Below are 17,537 nucleotides of genomic sequence, written 5' to 3' on the forward strand. Positions count from 1 at the left end.
CACGTTGTTCATGTGCACTTTATTTATTACAGTACAGTACTGCGGTCGTTGTAAAGCGTTGCAAGTAGCTACAGTGGTACTAGAGTGATATTAGAGAATATATTATCATGACAAAAGTATTTATAGAAATAACTTAGAATACTCTTACTGCATACTTACTGAAATACTCTTTACTGCATCGACGCTTTCGCCGTTACTACGTTAAAATGTTGCCGTTTTAACCAAAAAGAAGAAGAAAAAGAAAAATGGACAACGAAACCTAAAAAATATATTCAAACATTTTCTTGCTGTTGTAGCGCGTAACAAAAGAAAATAAGAATTATGAACACAGTATTTTTGTAAAAATGAAAAACAAAGATACAAAATGCAAAAAACATTGAAGTCTTCTTCCTCGTCGGGAATCTTCAAACATGAACATTGTTTTTTGTTTTTTTTTTGCTCATCAGACAGAAACGTTTCTTTTATATTCACATTGCAGCGCAGCGTTTTATGATGTGTGACGTTTTTTTTGTTTGTTTGCTTTTTAACATTTCTTAAATTCTTCTAATCTGAAAATACGTGATCAGCTCAAGTTAACCGCTTTATAAAATAGTTTGAGATGGAAATCTTGCGTCAAAATGTGTTTTTGTACTTTGACAGCTGCTGTTTTTCAGGTAACTTGAGCTAACATCATATTTTTCCAGAGTAAATTACTTTAAACCCCTGAAGAACATTAACGCTCCTCCACCGAGTGTTTAGTTTCCAGCCTGTGTTTTTACTTTTATGCACGTGTGAAAGCAGCGAGTTTAAAGTTTAAATTGACAACAGCTGACTACCTAAACTTATTCTAGGAAGCATGGGCGAAATAATCTTTTGCATCCGAAGCTTGTTCACATTTCTGTTTTCTGCTACGTGCCAAATCGTGGATAGTAACCAGCATGCATGTTGGGTAATATCGTGTCTACATCAACAAGGCAGTATTAGCAGTGAGAAGACCTGGATGATTTTGGGATCAGACTGTGTGGAGTATTTCTTGGACCGCCTCTAGAACAGTGATTCCCATTCTGAAATAACGACCGAGGAAACGGCGTTCTAGAGGATCACACGCCAAACGCACGCCGACACTGTCGTCACTTGTGTCGAGTGCGCACTTGCAGCAGCGTGGGCGTCTGCTCCATGATCCGCAGTAAAAGATTATCGATGTAGTCCTCCAGGTCTCGGACCTGTAACTTGACCTTTCTCAGCTCGGCCTCGCATTTGTACAGCTGCGCCTCCTGCTGCTCGGAGGCGGCCTGCTGCTTCTGCATGTCCATCTCCTGCTGCAGCAGCAGGGAGATCAGCTCCATGTTGGTCAGGTGCTGGTACTGAGCCGAGCGGTCCACTGCCGGCTCCTGAGAGAGAGGAGACAGGAACAGGAAGGTTCAGACGGTCAGATCCAAAAGCCTGAGACCAGAAGTCAAGATACTTTTATTCTGTATTGTTTCAAATGTTTGTTTTTATTACAAATGTTAATATCATCTGAGTGAAAAGTTGAATGTTTGAAATTCAGAATATCTTATCCAGTATTTAACGTGTCCCCCTTTCATTCCCCTCCTGACGAGCGGTTCAGAAACTGCTACCAGTCCTCTCAGAACTCCTCTGACTGGACTTTTGTTGACTGGAGTCTTGAGTTTTTTATTTAGCAAATTCTGAGTCTGTGATGAAGTTATGTAGTGTTGCTCTCCTGGTCACGCGGTCGCGCTTTGAATGCAACTGACTCAGTTTCCAGAGTTACATGCAGCCCTCTCTTAGAAACCTTGAGCCTGGATGAGATTTGAAATTGAGAAAGCCTCTCTATGCTTCGATAATAATTAGACTCCTGACACTTTGCCTCAGCTCTGGTGGTCTGTTTTACACTTTCACAAAGCTACTTAGTAAGAAATGCTCTGCTGGAAGCTTGAGGCACAGCCATCTTTATTAGCCTCAGACACACATGCTGCAGAGGAAATCTGACCATTTGTACAAAAGAGCTTGTTGTTTTTACATTTAAAAATTTACATTAACATGTTATAACATAGCTGTGTTTTAAAATGTGTCTGGATACTTTGATCATTTGTAGTTTACGTATAAATATTTAAGATTTTGGATGCGACCTCAGACGTTTGGACCCGATTGTAGATGACGAGAAGATTAATACCACTCTCATAAACACGGCTAAAACTAAACAAACAACAAAATTTTCTCAAGTGATTACTTAGTTGTTTGTCTATATAATGTAAAAAAAAACCACAACAAAGATATTCAGTTTACTGTCATAGAGGAGTAAAGAAACCAGAGAAGTTTGACCTTTTTTGTCTTAAAAACGTACTAAAACTAATTAATCAGTTATCAGCATAGATACAGAATAATAAGATAGTAGCCAGGAGATGCTTAGCTTAGCCTAGCTTAGCATAAGGACAGAAATAAACAAGATACGAAGTGAATAGGAGATGTTTTTCTACATTTGGACAAAGGTAGGCTAGCTGTTTCCCCCCATTTCCAGTCTTTGTGCTAAGCTAAGCTAACTGTCTCCTGGCCATAGTCTCATACTGAGGGGACATAGGGTTAGAGCTCAAATAATCAATTATTTGTCAAATATGAAATCATGATATTTATTTACTGACTCTGATCTAAACTTCTTGAATGTGAATGTTTTCTGGTTTCTTTCCTCTCTGACAGTAAACTGATTATCTTTTGGTCGTGGACAAAAAACACGACATCAGAAGACGTCAGCGTGACTCAACATTTGTCCCATGACATTTTGTACAGTGTTATCAATCCTCTCATCTAATTCTAAGAAAGCAAATAAGCGTATTTTCCCCCCAAAATGTCAAAACGTTCCTTTTAATGAGAAACATGAGCCGGCTGACTGCGGCGCGTCGTGGAGGGCAGCTGGTAAAGAAATGAAGTGAGTCAGTGGAAACAATGAAGAAATCACAACAGTTCTGCTCCCGCTGTGAATTTATGAACACCGAGCGCTCTGCTGGTGTTAACAAATGCTCATGGAAGCATTAAATAGTCTGCGGACCTAATGGCCTTCGTTAATTTAGAATGACATGTTAATAACCTAATTCTTCCGCTGTTTGAACGCAGTGTAACTCACGGCATTATGGGTACTTTTTGTACATCTATCAGCCAGTTGTTGATATATGTGATGAATGATAACTGCAGTCTGCACAGTCCTGCTTTATTTCTTCCTCCACAGCATGAAATTCCAGACATATATTTCTTGGCAGTCCAAAGTTCTGCGGAGGAAGAAGACTAGAAGCATAATTTTTAGGCGCTGGAAACTCTTATCTGGGTCAAAGAATTATGTCACAGTGAAGAGGAGTCATGGGATCAGCATTTCTCTCCCCGGTGTTGAAAGTAACCTCAGTCGAACAGAGAACTGGAGGATCACAGCTGCACACTTTCATGCAGCGTCAGTAAAAGTAGTAATACTACACTGTACCGAAACTCTGTTCAAGTAAAAGTTAAGTATAATAAAGTATTTAAGTATTAAAAGCAGAAAAAAACGCCTTGTGACTATCGAGCTACTATTCCTTTCGCATCACTAAAAACAAAGTATTTCACTGTTTGTTAATTAGTTCTAACTATTTCAACAGCACTGCCAACCAGTGATGATTAAATTATAAATTAATGAGCTGATTATTTCCTTTATTAATTGAATGATTATGCCGCCACACGTCGTTACCCACAGTGACACTTTCACCACACTTCTGTCCACCTGGTTCAAATTCAATTTAAATTATTACAATAACTGAAGGGAAAAGCAGCAAATCTTCACCTTAAGAAGCTTAAACACTGCATGCGTTTGTGTGAAAAATGACTTAATGTCTATAAAATAGGTTCTAATTCATTTTCTGTGAATTGATTAATTTCAGCTGTATTTGTAGACACTATAAGGCAGTTATCAAGTCTTATCAGATATCAGATAATTGTATGTTTTATATCTTAAATAAATGCAGTGAATTAAAAAGTATTGATAGAAAGAGAAAAAAAGTGCAAATACCAAAAATTTACACTTCAGTACTTAAAAACTTTTCTAAATAAGATTGTGACTCATTGATTTCATGGCAGTAATAATCATCACGCACAAGTTGTAAAAGCATATTAAACAACGTGAACTATAAGGAATCACGTATGCACATCCGGTTCTCTCGTCTCATAATCAATCGTTGTTTTTTTTTTTAGCTAAATGCCTGAAATTAACACTTTTTGTTCTACGGCATAAAATACATCATTGAATGTCCCACAATTGAACTATAAAGCTCTTACGTGTCTTAAAAGTTGTCTAAATGAGACTACAGAAGGTTTCACTTGAACTCGTGTTGACCATAAAGCATATTTTCAGCGATATTCCAAAATTCGATTTATAAAAATTTCATAGGCTTCATGTGGAGGGAACCAGGGCGATGCTAACTTCAGGGTTAGCCTTCGAAAACACGTCATCAGTGCATCGCTCTATATAGACTGATCAGAATATGAGTAATTCCCTGGTTAAGTGTAACTTAACCTAACTAGCTTTTTTAGCCTCATTGGTTAGATTGGAGTGTCTTTTGGGCCCACAGTACCTGACTCCTCTCAGGCTCGGCTGCGACCTGCTGGGCGGTGCGTCCCGGGTGGATGGAAGACTTCAACTTCTCCAGAACCGAACGGCCCTCCTTCTTCTCTAATTGGCTTGAGGTTAAAGGCTTCACTGGATGAGGTCTGCGAAACAAAGCGGTCAGCGCTCGTATTTCAACACAGGTTACGCTGTATATTCACTGCATGTTCATCATCACTGACTCTGAGCGTCTAATCTTGTTAGATACTTTATTCCAGCTCACGTAACTGTACCTCAAATGCACTTCTGGCGCCTTCGCTCTGCGCAGGTAGCGAGCAACATAGAGGGAAAGTTCTGAAAACCATCTACGTGTTCTGAGAGTATTAAAAGCTGCAGCCATGTGAGTCATCTTGAGGGGAGCACAGGGGTGAATACACCACAACAACAAGGGAGGCAAGCCGATGTTTTCACACAGAAATAGCACGATTCAAAAGAAGAAGAAGACTTTGTGATCACAGCGGAGAGAAAAGCTGCGTTTCTGAGATTACACTTCTCTTTCTTTATGATCTTGTTATTTTCATGATTAGTATGAACGTCTTAAAGGGCTAATTAACTGAGCTGAGTCACAGCGACTCTGTGGTACTTTATTGATTTGTCTCTGAGTCAGCAGCACATTTTTTATTCTAAGTATGAAGTTTCCTCTCTTGTCTCTGCTGTAACAAATACATGAATTAGTTTTCCACTGAAAAGCATGAACACAATAAATATCTGTAATTCCTTTAATCATTTAATCCCTCTGCACCCCGGGGTGCTCCTGACTGTCCTCTTATTATTCCTCAGTGTGCATGATATGTATAGATAAGATCCTTTTATTCTCGTACAGTGACACAATATACCCTGAAGGAAAAAGACAGTTTGTTGCTTCCACTTAGAAAACTGTGACTTCAGGTATTTTAAGTACAAAAAACTTTACCACCTAATTTCATTACGTAAATTCAGAATAAACTGTCGTGTTTAATACAAAGTTTGAGATTAAATTAAATAACTTTGGCTGATTTAAGGAACCTCTAATACTTTTTTTCATTTTTTACATAGTTTTGAAAGTTAAAAAGGTAAAAGTCCGCACCAGCAGAAGCTCCTCTCTCCCACAGAAAATACTGTTCCTCAAACGCCTCATCAGTAGCCCCGCCTTTAATTCTGTGACTTTGTGACATCACACGACGTCACCATGTAACACATTGAGAGAGTTTGTATACCGAGCAGCTAGTTTTGTACGTAAGAATTGATTTAGCACAGCTGCTCTGTTGTTGTTAGCAGCACTGGGTCAGGCATGTGTGAGCGGACCAATCAGAGTAGACTGTGTATTCAGGAGGCGGGCCTTAAAGAGACAGGAGCTAAAACAGAGCGTGTCAGACGGAGAAGGATCACGGGGCATTGTATGTATTTTTTTAAGCATTAAAGAATGTAAATTATGAACCGGAATAAAATGTCTCCTTTTAACTAAATTCATGCAGACATATTATATTATATTATTATACAGGAACACTTATACAATTATTACATACAATGTTAAAGGGAACTTCTACATGGATATAATGTGTCATGAAGCGTTGTTCATTCAAGTTTTATACATAAAAGTGATGCATTTCAAACTCTTCTGTCTCTCTTAATAAATCACACACCTAGTTATTTAATTCAGGGTCTTCAGAGTTTTTCAGGCTGGAAATAGAGATGACTACTTTCGCACTTTCATCTTAAATTGAGCAAATAATTACATGTTACAAAACAATCCATTGTGGCTCACAAGAATGTCAACATACTTGGGTTAATAAAACAGATTATGGGCTAACATGCTTCAATAAGAAAGAGTCAGCTGACTAGTTTGCATGACTGCACAAGGAAACACGGACAGCAAGGTCAATGTTGTGTAAAATATTTTAAGACTGTATCCTTGGTTAAAATATGTAGGATTCACGATAATGTTTATTTATAGACACATAGAAAATAAAAATAAAAAAAATTGAATCAAACAATAATTTGGCGGCGTCACTGCACTAACTCTGAGGATGAAATTGCGACTCTTTAATTTGAACTTATTTAAGTTAGATGGAAAGTTTAGATCTACAGAATCAACAGTTCTAGGCAATTATATTTTAGGGGTTCTTGATGTCAGACTATCTGGACGTAATTTATCTATCAGGTGGTCAAAGTAGCAGCATGAGAAGCTCATTAAGGCAGGAAAAAAAACAACAAAATTACAACAGCCGACAAGAGGCTGAATAATGAGATGAAGAACAAAAAAATGTGACGCAGAGCCAAGAACCGTGCAGCGGGTTTCATCCAAGCACTTTGGATGATGAAAAAAGACAGAACTTAAAAAAGGCATTCAGCATCAAACAAGCCAGGCCAACGAACAGTAAACAAAGCAACAAAATTAAAAAATAATTTTTTTTTAATATACATATGTGGAAATCTGGTCTGTTATTCGAGTCTACTACAGCCTATGTATGTGGTATCCTAGTGGGAGGATTCTCACCTGCTCTCCTGACGGGGCAGGTTGCTAGCTGGCTGTGTCTCCTCAGGCAAAAGTGAGTGCCGTGCATCGACCAGGGGCTGGTCAGTGGTGGAGGTGGTAGAGGAGGAGAAGGAGGAGGTGTAGGGGGCCACGGCCAGAGTACTGCTGGCTCCGACACTGGGCCCCATGCTTGAGGGATGTAAGGAGGGGCAACAGAAAGGGGAAGGGTGGAGTGTAGATTGTGCATCAGCTGACAGGGAGGGTGCACAAGGGATGGAGGGAGAAGAGGGTTCAGGCTCTTGCAAAGATTGCCCAATCTTTGACTCTGAGAGAGTTCTCGAGTTGGGTGCTACTTTGGCGTGGAGGTCTTCGAAACTGATGCATTTCTCTGTAAGACGAGACTTTTGCAGTGAATTGGACTGATTGTAATTTGCTTCTTCTTTGTTGGTGTTGTCTCCTTGCAAATCTGCCTGTTTATTGAAAGCCATTAAAGTAGAAAGGGCTGATTTAGTGGGCTGGTATGACAGTGGTCCTTCACTGACTCGTGAAATATTTTGAACGAGGGACAGCAACTGTTCAAACTCTCCGAAGTCTCCACTTCTGCTCTGGTGGTTTGGGCTGCCACTGCTGTTCTGTCGGGACACTCCTTTCGGTCTAAAACGAGCACTAACCACACCCGAAAATGTCTCCTTCTGGTCAAGCGGGCCTCTTTTACCCTCTGGATTTCCATTATCATCAATCGTCTTTTTGAAATCGTCCACACTTCTTGTTAAATCCGCTCTGGATTCAAGATCGAGTGGAACAGATGTTCCGCTTTGTGGCGACAAAGCGGCCACCTCTCTTCTGTTTACCCTGGAGTTACCGTGTGGAGCCACGTTATTCAGATCACATCGACAATCTTCTGCCCGGCAGTTGTCGTGGCACACCGGAGAGACTTTGCACAGTTTATTCGATGACGCAGTAATCTCAAAGGAAGAGTTCATCTCAGGTATGTAGGTGTCCTTTAAAGTGAACATTTCCTGCGGTGAGGTCACGGTCTCCGAATGGTAAGCGGCAATCACTGAAGCTTCTGACGTTTGTGGGAATGTGCCACCAAAGCTGTTGATGCCTTTGAGAGTATCAACTACCTCAGACTGGGAAGAGCCATCAGAGTCGATAAAACTAAAATCTGAATTGTTCACGTTCATGTTCAGATCTCCTAAAGTTAAGGAGAAAGAGACGTTGTTGTTGATGCCTGGGGTGTCAGGCGGATCAAACTCTGTCTCCTCTTCCGGAGTGGTTGTAATTTCTGGTACCGTTGCGTCTGGCTTTGAAGAAGAAGTAGTGGTAGAATTAGTAGATGAAAAGTTCATGAGGTCTGCAGCAGATATCTCTCTACTGAGAACCATTTTTGGTTCTGAGTTCTTATTGCCAGAAAGTCCTTCGTCGTTCAGCATATCTTGTACCTTTGCATCTGGCTTCGAGGAATTAGTAACAGAAGTCGTAGAAGGCAAGTTCAAAAGTTCTGTAACAGATATCTCCCTCTCCAGAACCATTTTAGGTCCTGAGTTCACAGATGTGAAATTATTTCCAGAATTTTCTTCAGCGTTGGCGGACAAACGATGGCTGTTCACTCTGGGTTGCCCAAAGTTTCCTCTACACGCACGTCCGTACAAGTCTTGCTCGAACAACATCCCTCCCCAGCAGTCGGTGTCATCTTCTAAAGGTTCATATTTGAACTTTTTCAGCTTTTCTTCGGAGATGAATCCTGGTGAAGTTACATTTGTGTAGGGTTGGGAGTTCATGCTTAGGGAGTCCGATATCTCGCTGCTCGTGTGAGGGTCCGGGGATATACTGCTTCTTTTGCTTTGTAACGAGGCCACGCCGGTCTGTGAGAGGAGGTAGGCTTCTTTATGGACGGCTAGCTCTTGACCTCTGTGCAGCCAGCCGTCAGAGTAAATCTCGTTCACCGGAGTTCTTACAAGTCTCCTCGGGGGCAAAGGTGGAGGCTCTTCTTCGCATGTCTGCAGCTCTTGTGCGTGATTAACTGGAGGGTAACTATATCGCTGAGATGAAGTCGGACTTGTCCTCGGCTGCTTGTGAGGAAGACTTCCTTTAGGAGAGTTGAGCCTGCTGGAGGCGAAGGCATCGAACCAGTCGTCCCATTCTCCTGCACTCCCTGACGCAGAGCAAGGGGCAGAATGGTTCGGGGAGTTAGGCCTGGCTGCTTTGGGTAGTATCGCAGGGAGAGATACCTGCCTAGCTACCGGCCTGGGGCGCTCCCGCTTTATGGAAGCCGTGTTCGAAGCGTACACATCATGAGCAGGGCTGGGTGTGCAGGGCTGGGAGGGGAGGGTAGTGTAATGAAAGGGGGATGAGCTAGAAGAGGAGCAAGGCGCAAAAGGAGGGGACCTCTGTGACTCCTCAGCTACGAGCTCCTCGATAAAGGGGTTGTGTTGTGAGGAGAAAGGGTTGGAAGGGGAGAGGGGGGTCGAGGCGGGAGAGGGAGAGGGGGTGAAGGGATTGGTGTGATTGCAGTCGCCGGGTGAGACATGACCGGAGGGGAGGGCAGAGGGTGAGGAGCACTGAGGGGCTACAGGGGAGCGAGGAGGGAGGGGAGGGGGTACATCTGAGCTGCTTTCTACCTTAGGAGAAATTTCCAGCCTGTAGAGGAAAATAGGGCACAATAGCTTTGCTTAGTTAATGATGTGCCAGGTCACCAAATGGGGAACATCTTTTCTTACACAAACAGAGAAGACAAACCAAAGTATGAGCTGATATTCCACAACAGAGTCTGCTCTCTAGAAAACCCAACCAGCATCAGTCAGTCAAATGAAAGAATTATGAAAACGGTAACACAAAGTTTATCAAAGAAGCAAAGCGTCATTTTTGCAACATAATCAAGCGGAGCAAAAAAATAAATAATGCATTGTAGCCACTCAAGACAATTCAGGATCTGCATTGGCAGCTATTCTGCTGGGTGAGCTCGTATATCAACGTGGAATGATTTTCTGCACATCCGTTAGCGGAAGCATTTTGTCTAAACCACGGTGATGTTGCATCTTCGATAGAGAAGAAACGTAGACACACGCTGGTGAGGGAAATGGAAATGCTGGAGTGCCATTTGTGGAAAAAAAACATATAGCGTGAGATAATGATGAAGCGTGGTTGGAAAATGGAGAAAAAGTAAATCCATTTTCAAATAAGCAGAGCAAACAGTGAACTCAAGCCTCCCGTGTGCCTATGGATAGAAAGTGCATTCGTCAGACACTGTGGAGCCCAAACACGAGCCTGTTAATGACCCCGACTCACCTTGGCTTGTTCTGGGAGTCACCGGAGCCGAACCAGCCTTTGAGCCTCCCCTCAGATGTCGAAGCTGCCTGGTTCAGGTCTGACTTAGCTGGGAGGGAATCGCTCCTCCCTCCAGAGAATAACGTCATTCTTAGCTTCCTCCCTTTGTCAGGTGAACCTGCGGTCGAAACGGCGCCTGGCATCACTGCCTGTACGGGTTGACCTCCTATCTGAGCTTGTTGAGCCGTGGAAGACGATGCCTGAGCTTCTTTTTCATCCTCCTTTTCCTCTTTCTTCGTCTTGTCGAAGGACCAGCGTCGGCCCTCTGCAAAGGAACCTTTGTCCTCGCCTCTCTTGGTGAGGTTCTGCAGGGAGCGCGACAGCGGTGAACACTTCTCCAGCAGGACCAGTTTGGACGGATGGGCTGCTGAGCTCTTCGGAGTGGACGGCTCAGAGTCGTAGACGTGGCTTCCATTTATACACAAGGAAGACTTGGACTGAGTCATGGTGGAACCCTTGAGAGACTCCACCGCGGGATTTGAACGAGGGAAGGCTGTTGTGATCTTGCTAGCTTCGTCGCTGAAGGCTCGCTTGTGTGTGAGAACCTTTGTCGTGTGCTGGCTGGTGAGCACTGTTGGAAGGAAGGACGGAAGGAAGGAAGGTTAACAAAAATGAGCTGTTCAAGTCTAGATCTGAGAAAACGTTTCTTCCAAACTGTTTGCTTTAACGATAGGATCGATGATTCTGCAGAGAGCTAGTCAATTGTTGAGTCTCATTTGCAGGCTTGTCATTATCGACGCTTTGGGTTTGTGTTCAGTCCAAAAATGTAACCCAAAACTTTGATAACTGACAATCAACAATCTTTATCCAGAATTGCCTTCTCTACCTTTAGATGAATGGTGAGCTATTCTGGATGAACACAGTTGATTGTTGAGTCCCATTGATGGGTTTGCCGGTATTTAACGAATGAGACCCAACTGGAAGCGACTGTGGCGCAGAATCAGCGATGAACCCCCAAAAAAAGATATTTGACAACCTTGGCCTGAGAAAATATCTTTCTATCTTTCTCATGAAACGCTAAAAAAGTGCATTTACATATCCAGCGCCATTAGCATCCATCAGGAGTCAAGTTTGTGGCTACAGGACCAATGAATGTACATTTTTTACTATAACTCCTCTGACCTCAGCCTCAAAAGTGAGTACTGATTGGGTTCTTACCGCTCTTGTGCACAGAGGGAATGATGGCTATTTATTGAGGACTTATTAGATCCTGATCATCTTGTTTTGTGATCAATTTATCTACTATATAAGGGCCAAAATCAGAAGCCATACTTCTTCATACATAATCCAGGTGATTGCTGTGTGGATTGGTTTTCCCTCAAGATTAATGCTTAATTTCTACTCTCTATGATGTTTCTTTGGATCCTAAATGGATCTTGATTTCCGGGCCCCACTCTGCCATAAAATATCGTGAGAAATTTAAACCTGCGTTCATGTCCTACACATGTAACCAGTTTGAAACTGTACCTTTTTTAGCTAAGTCTGTCTCTCCATAATGGGTGTCCACTCTCACTTTGCTTGTGTAGATGGGAGAGCTGGGAGGGTCTGACAGCAGGTCCAGACTGGGTGGAGGTCCGGTGTTCTCGCTGGACACGCTGCTCTCCGACGCCAGCGACGAGCACGACCTGGTGTCTGACGACTTGCGCAGCCTCCCTTTGAAGAAATCTTTCATCTTGCTCCTCTTCTCCTCCACCACCTCCGCATCTGGCGGCTCCACCATCACTCCGCCCTCCTCGCCAAACCCCTGGGATCCCGACAGGGCGGCGTATCGGCCCGGCACGATGGCGGAGGACGACTCCACGTCCCCCCTCTTCCTCCCTGTCACACGATCCTTCAGCTTGCCGAAAGCAGAGCGGGGTTTGTCCTTCATGGTGAGGTCGAACATGCTGGCCGTCATGTTGTTGCGAGTGAACTGGACCGTCACCTGAAGTTCACCGCGCTCCTTCTCTTTTCTCCCCGCCTTGGAGTTGAGCTTGAACCATCTGGAGCCACAGAAGAAAAGCCGACAGTCAATCTTACATTACTGCTTTAAACATATACAATACTTCATCGACATGCTTTGAGTGTACTGCCATCTGTTTGTAGCATGAATCACATGCTGCATGTGTTCTCTGGACAACAAAAAAAACATTGATTTCCTGTTGGCAGTGCGCTCCACATATTGCATAATCCGCCTGGAAATACCGCTCAGGGGATCGTGCTCGAAAATCTTCAACAACAAACTGTTTTTAAACGGGCCTCAGAGCAGGATATCACAACCCAAACTCCACCGGGCTGCAATAAGAACTGTACGAAGATTCAACCAATGGGATCTTCTCTCTGCTCCTGCCCTCCTAAATCCTTTGAGTGGACCAGAGAAAGTGTTTGCGGAGCCAAAACTAACAGCAGGAATTCACTGAGCGTGGAGAGGGCGGAGAGGCCGCGATGAAAGCCAGATGTGTTGCTTTACTCTGTCCTGCTCTTCGGTGTTCGTAGTGGAAATGTTTCGTTTATCACTGCCGAGTCACCTGCAGCTCGACTGAGGGCTTCAGATAAATAAAGAGTGAGAGCCACATTGTAAATAAGACACAGATGAAGTTGTACTGATGCACCTGAAGGAGTTTAATATGTATTTAAACCCTTTAAGATCATCATTTAACGACTGCTGTGAAAACTGAATCAGTTATTCTGAATGTTGCAGAAAAGTTATAGGCATTCGAGGATCTGCAGAGTGAAGTTCTGATTAATAATACAGAGAGGTGTTTCTATTATTCAGTCTACCCTCGCTGCACATCTGGGGAGGACGAAATAATAGGTCCAAAATGAGCAGCACCTCCCTAAAAAAGCCTTCATGAAGGGAAGATTTGTTGCAGGATTGTGTTGGACTGAAAGTATGCGTATTTCATGCATAATTTGAAGGCAAAAGTCACAAATGTCAGGATGAGTGGTTTGGTTTACAGGAGGAAAAGACCGGCAATTGTGACTTTATATAAAATGAGTCAGCCTGTTCGCTGCCGTTCAGTTTTAATAACCATGTGAGTCAGCAGAGTTCAAACTACACAGGAGGAAGTGCTGCTTCAAAATAAAAACTGCTGCCTGTGATTTATTTTTATTAAAATAAGTGTTCAAAAGCTAAAATTTCCAACAGAAATCTGTGTTACTGAGTCATCCTCCTTCACCAAAAGAGAAATTTATTTTTTTTGGTGTCCCTGCTCACTTCATCCAACCAGGACAGAGAACTTAAAGCAAATCGTGAGTAAGCAGTAGTTCAAAAACCTTCTTTTCAGTAAACTCTGTGTACACAAACAATGTTCTCAATGCTCGTGTTCATGTGTAGAGACCCTGGTGATACTACGAGCAAAGTTTCATGTTGTGTCGAGCCTTCTTAGTGTTTTAAAAATAGAGATTTTGATGCTAACATAGTATTTGCCCCTAGCACTCCCACTGAGAATGAGTTTGAAGATAAAAACAAAAATACGGTAAATCTTAAATCGTCGTAATTATGCTTTTAAATGAAAGTTTGACTCAGATACATTCTCATTCAAAAAGACCCTAGGTTGCATTTTGGAGAGAGTTTTGCTTTAAGATGCGATCTCGTCTGCTCGGAACACGTGGAGCGCAGAATCTTCTGAGCTAAAACAACAACAACAGCAGCTTTAAGTGAAAATGTCTGAAAACAAGTCTCTCTGTCTGACTGAAATGTGACTCTCTAGGTGTCTTTTATTAAGTGTAATAAGATTATCTGACTAGTGATTTAGAGTTTTTGCATGACAACACACATCAACCTTGTCCATGAGCAACTTAACGTCAGATCCACTCAGCAGTTATTGACTCGTGCTAACTTCTATCTCTGCCTCGTTCACTGAGAAACACCAGCCGAGTCGGTCGGCTTTTGTTTTGTCCTCAAAGCATCTTTACATCTGAGGAAGCTCACAGCGAACCCTCACATCTGTGGGAGAGCTGGTGAACTGCAGTGTCACATTAAAAACATTACTGCTCATTAAAAAAATGTATTGCAGGAAGCACTGCAGGAGAACACGGCATCTCATTAATCAAAATAAAAGAGATATTTGATTATTCTTTCTTTGCCACCATTAAATAACAAACACAGATCGTACTCTGTGCTGTTTAATTGGAGATGGAGGTAGTGCATTGTGCATAAAGATGGAGGCTTTCCGGCTAAATTCATTACTCGTTCCACAGCGGATCTCGTCTTGTTGGTTTGCAGTGCATTGTGGGTGCTGCTGCTAGAAACGCCTAGAGGATAACAGTCTGGAGGGGCACGATTAAATGAGGATTCAAGTGTTCTGTGTCATCCTGCAACACATCTGGTTCCACTGACTTCTCTCCCTCTGAATGAAGATAATCAGCTGATCATCAGAGTTTGAGGAGAACCAGGTGAGTGGAGAAACAGGTGAAAGGATGCAGAGCGACCTTCACTCACCTGAAGCTCACTCAACGTGTTTCTGATATCTGTAGTTACAAGTTACTTTGCAGATTTCAGTCATGCATCAGAACTCAGAGCGCTGATTATGACAATCTGATCGGATTAATTACAAGTTACTTTGCAGGTGCAGATTATTAATACTTAATATGAAGGATGTATTCATAGAGATTAAGATTCCCAGCAGTATTTAAAGTAGGCTGGATGAAATTAGCTCGACCTTCACCCGCAGGTGCAACACAATCAGCAGCCTACTTTACTTTTGGTACTTTAAAGGGACACGACGTAGTTTTGAGGAAGGTTTCATTCATACTCAGAGGTTTAATATTTACAACATTAAAGAGCTGTTCTCAGAGGAAATAAGGTCCCCAGAACACTGATGGAAGCTAGAAAGGTGGCAGGGTCCGCCACATATAAACAGAGTGAAACAGTATGAAAGTGTGTTGTCCTTTAAGAAGATTCAGTTTGTTTAGGAAAAATAAAAATAAATCAGTAAATTAAGATATTTCTCTTGTGATTAAAACACACACAGTGCACCTTTAAGTATAATTTTACTTTTTTGGCTGCATAAATAAGCATTATGTAGTTCAAACTCAGAGGTAATAACACAAAATCAGAAATATTTGTTTCAGAACACTGTTTGTTTATATGTGGCGGACCCTGCCACCATACCTAAACCAGAATGAAACTGTTCTGTCCTTTAAGGTGAGATTTTTTTTTTTATTATTCAGTCGTGAGAACAAAGAGAGTTTGTTTCCACATGAGAATCAGTCAGTGGAGATCTGATTACTCCAGAGCTACAGACTGCACCTTTAAGATTTCTACCTTCACCTGCGCCTCTTTAACTTCAGTGTGACATTAACACCTGACACGTCTCTTTGTTTCTCAGGTGTTTGCATTAGAAACTCGACGTACTCATCTCTCGGACACATTCCCTCCTGAAAGATCTTATCGAGCGGGATGATGGTTTGACCGAGGAACACGTCCAGACCGATGAGCACTCGGTGCATGACGGTGAGGACCAGGTCCCCGCTCCCGTGGGGGAACGCGCCCCGGCCGCCGTCCTCCAGGATCCCCGGGAGCAGCTCGAAGCAGCACTCTTCGTTCCACTCGGGCACCTCCGCCTTCTCCACCAGCCCGGTGGTGTACTTATCCTTCCCCACCTGGATGATGGTGTAGAGGTAGCGGCTGCCGTGCTTGCCCTTGGTGCGCAGTCCTCTTGCGCGGAGGACGGTGACATTGACATGTGTGGGCACCCACCGCTGATCATCGTCCAGATCTATCAGTGACATCATCTTGCACCGCTGCCTTTATGTGTCCTTTAATAGTAACAATGATAATAACACGTCTAGTTTCAGTCCTGGTCAGCTGGTCGGGAGATCATCCCCCTCTCTCTGCGCGGAGTTTCTCGCGCTGCGCAAAAAAAGCTCCTCTGCAGAATCTCCAACAAAAGTCTTCTCCTCCTCTGAGGGTTTACCCGAGGGCAGCGTCCAGTCCGCAGCCCGGGCCTGTGGTCCTGCACGAAGCTCCGCACGCCATCCTCACAAATTCAATCAATGCAAAAACCCAAGTTAGACGAGCTGCGTGCCGGAACCCACCCTCAGGTCCGCGCTGCTGCGTTCATGTCGCATCGGTGAGCGGAGAGTCCAGAAGTGTGCTCATTGTGTTCACGGCCCGCCCTCCTCCTCCTCCTCCTCCTCCCAGAGCAGCAGGCCCGCATACAGCCACAGAGAGATGCCGCAGAATTAAAGAGAAACACCCAAAACTGAGCCTCGACCGGACCGACACCAACACCGACACCGACACATGCACCGTGCGCGCCGCGTCAGACAGCCGACATGTGAGCAGCTGGACCCCCCGCGAGGAAACTGCAGAACACATGCGCTCACTGGAGGTTCTGGGCGGAACCGCGAAGCAGAAGTGAATGGTTTTTTTTTGTTTTTTTATTAATTAATTAATTATTGTGTAGCTCATCCTGCTCATTCTTTGATTTCAAGTATTAATCTTTTGTTTCCAACCGAACACCTCTGACACAAAGCTGTAATATATGAAGTTCTGGTTCGAGCAGAATCTAAAACGAGCCCATAACACTTTCCTATTAATATCACCCGACAAATTAACTGGATCATGACATTAATTAAAAAATTAAAACTGAGCAATTATTGAAATTGTGTTGATGTGAACCTTTATAAGCCTGATCGATCACTTCCGGGTTCTTCAGCAGAACCTCCTGGTCTCGTGGACCTGCTCCTTCACTTAGAACTGACAGAACAGCCCTTTTATCGATCCTGGCTGCAGGACCGGTTCTCCTGCTGGACTCCATCAGCTTCCCCGTCATTCTTGTGACTACACCGCCACCTGGTGGAGATCAGAGACGAGTCAGTCTGAGAGGAGTGGAGACAAAAGAGAACAACCATCACAGACACGCCGCAGACTCCCAGGTGGAGGTGCTGCTGTCACATCCGGTTATATCTGTCCACATCAATGCATCAGCCTCCACCTGCTCCACCTGCTCCACCTGCCTCTCTCACACATCTGCTGTGCTGCAGAAAATAATATCATCCAGCTGAAATTCACCTGATCTGTATTTGATTAAGGTTCAGGTTCATGATCATCTTATATTTGTAGAAGCTTTTTAATCACTTGTCCCCTCTTAAGTCTGTCCAGGTGTTTTTCACAGCAGGAACATCTGGAAGTGTATCTCTGCAAGTTAAAGAAAAAAAGGC

The 17,537-nt window shown here is 43.3% G+C and overlaps 1 protein-coding gene across 3 annotated transcripts in view; it reads right to left on the minus strand.

The window, feature by feature from the left end:
- rab11fip5b (RAB11 family interacting protein 5b (class I)) overlaps positions 1–17,537 on the minus strand; it is a 19,819-nt gene continuing 2,282 nt past the window's right edge. Inside the window, exons 2-8 of one of the 3 annotated variants that reach the window (XM_030396697.1) lie at positions 17,389–17,514; positions 16,996–17,169; positions 11,856–12,370; positions 10,350–10,959; positions 7,080–9,701; positions 4,572–4,707; positions 1–1,370 (exon numbers count right to left, since the gene is read on the minus strand). In XM_030396697.1, coding sequence (XP_030252557.1) covers positions 1,110–1,370; positions 4,572–4,707; positions 7,080–9,701; positions 10,350–10,959; positions 11,856–12,285 — 4,059 coding nt within the window. In that variant the 5' untranslated portion in view covers positions 12,286–12,370; positions 16,996–17,169; positions 17,389–17,514 and the 3' untranslated portion in view covers positions 1–1,109. Of the gene's footprint in view, positions 1,371–4,571; positions 4,708–7,079; positions 9,702–10,349; positions 10,960–11,855; positions 12,371–15,726; positions 16,738–16,995; positions 17,174–17,388; positions 17,515–17,537 lie in introns of those variants that run through there. The other 2 variants (XM_030396698.1, XM_030396696.1) reach the window with 2 other exon arrangements.

Source organism: Sparus aurata, chromosome 18 (genome assembly GCF_900880675.1).
Source record: "Sparus aurata chromosome 18, fSpaAur1.1, whole genome shotgun sequence".
Lineage (NCBI taxonomy): Eukaryota > Metazoa > Chordata > Actinopteri > Spariformes > Sparidae > Sparus > Sparus aurata.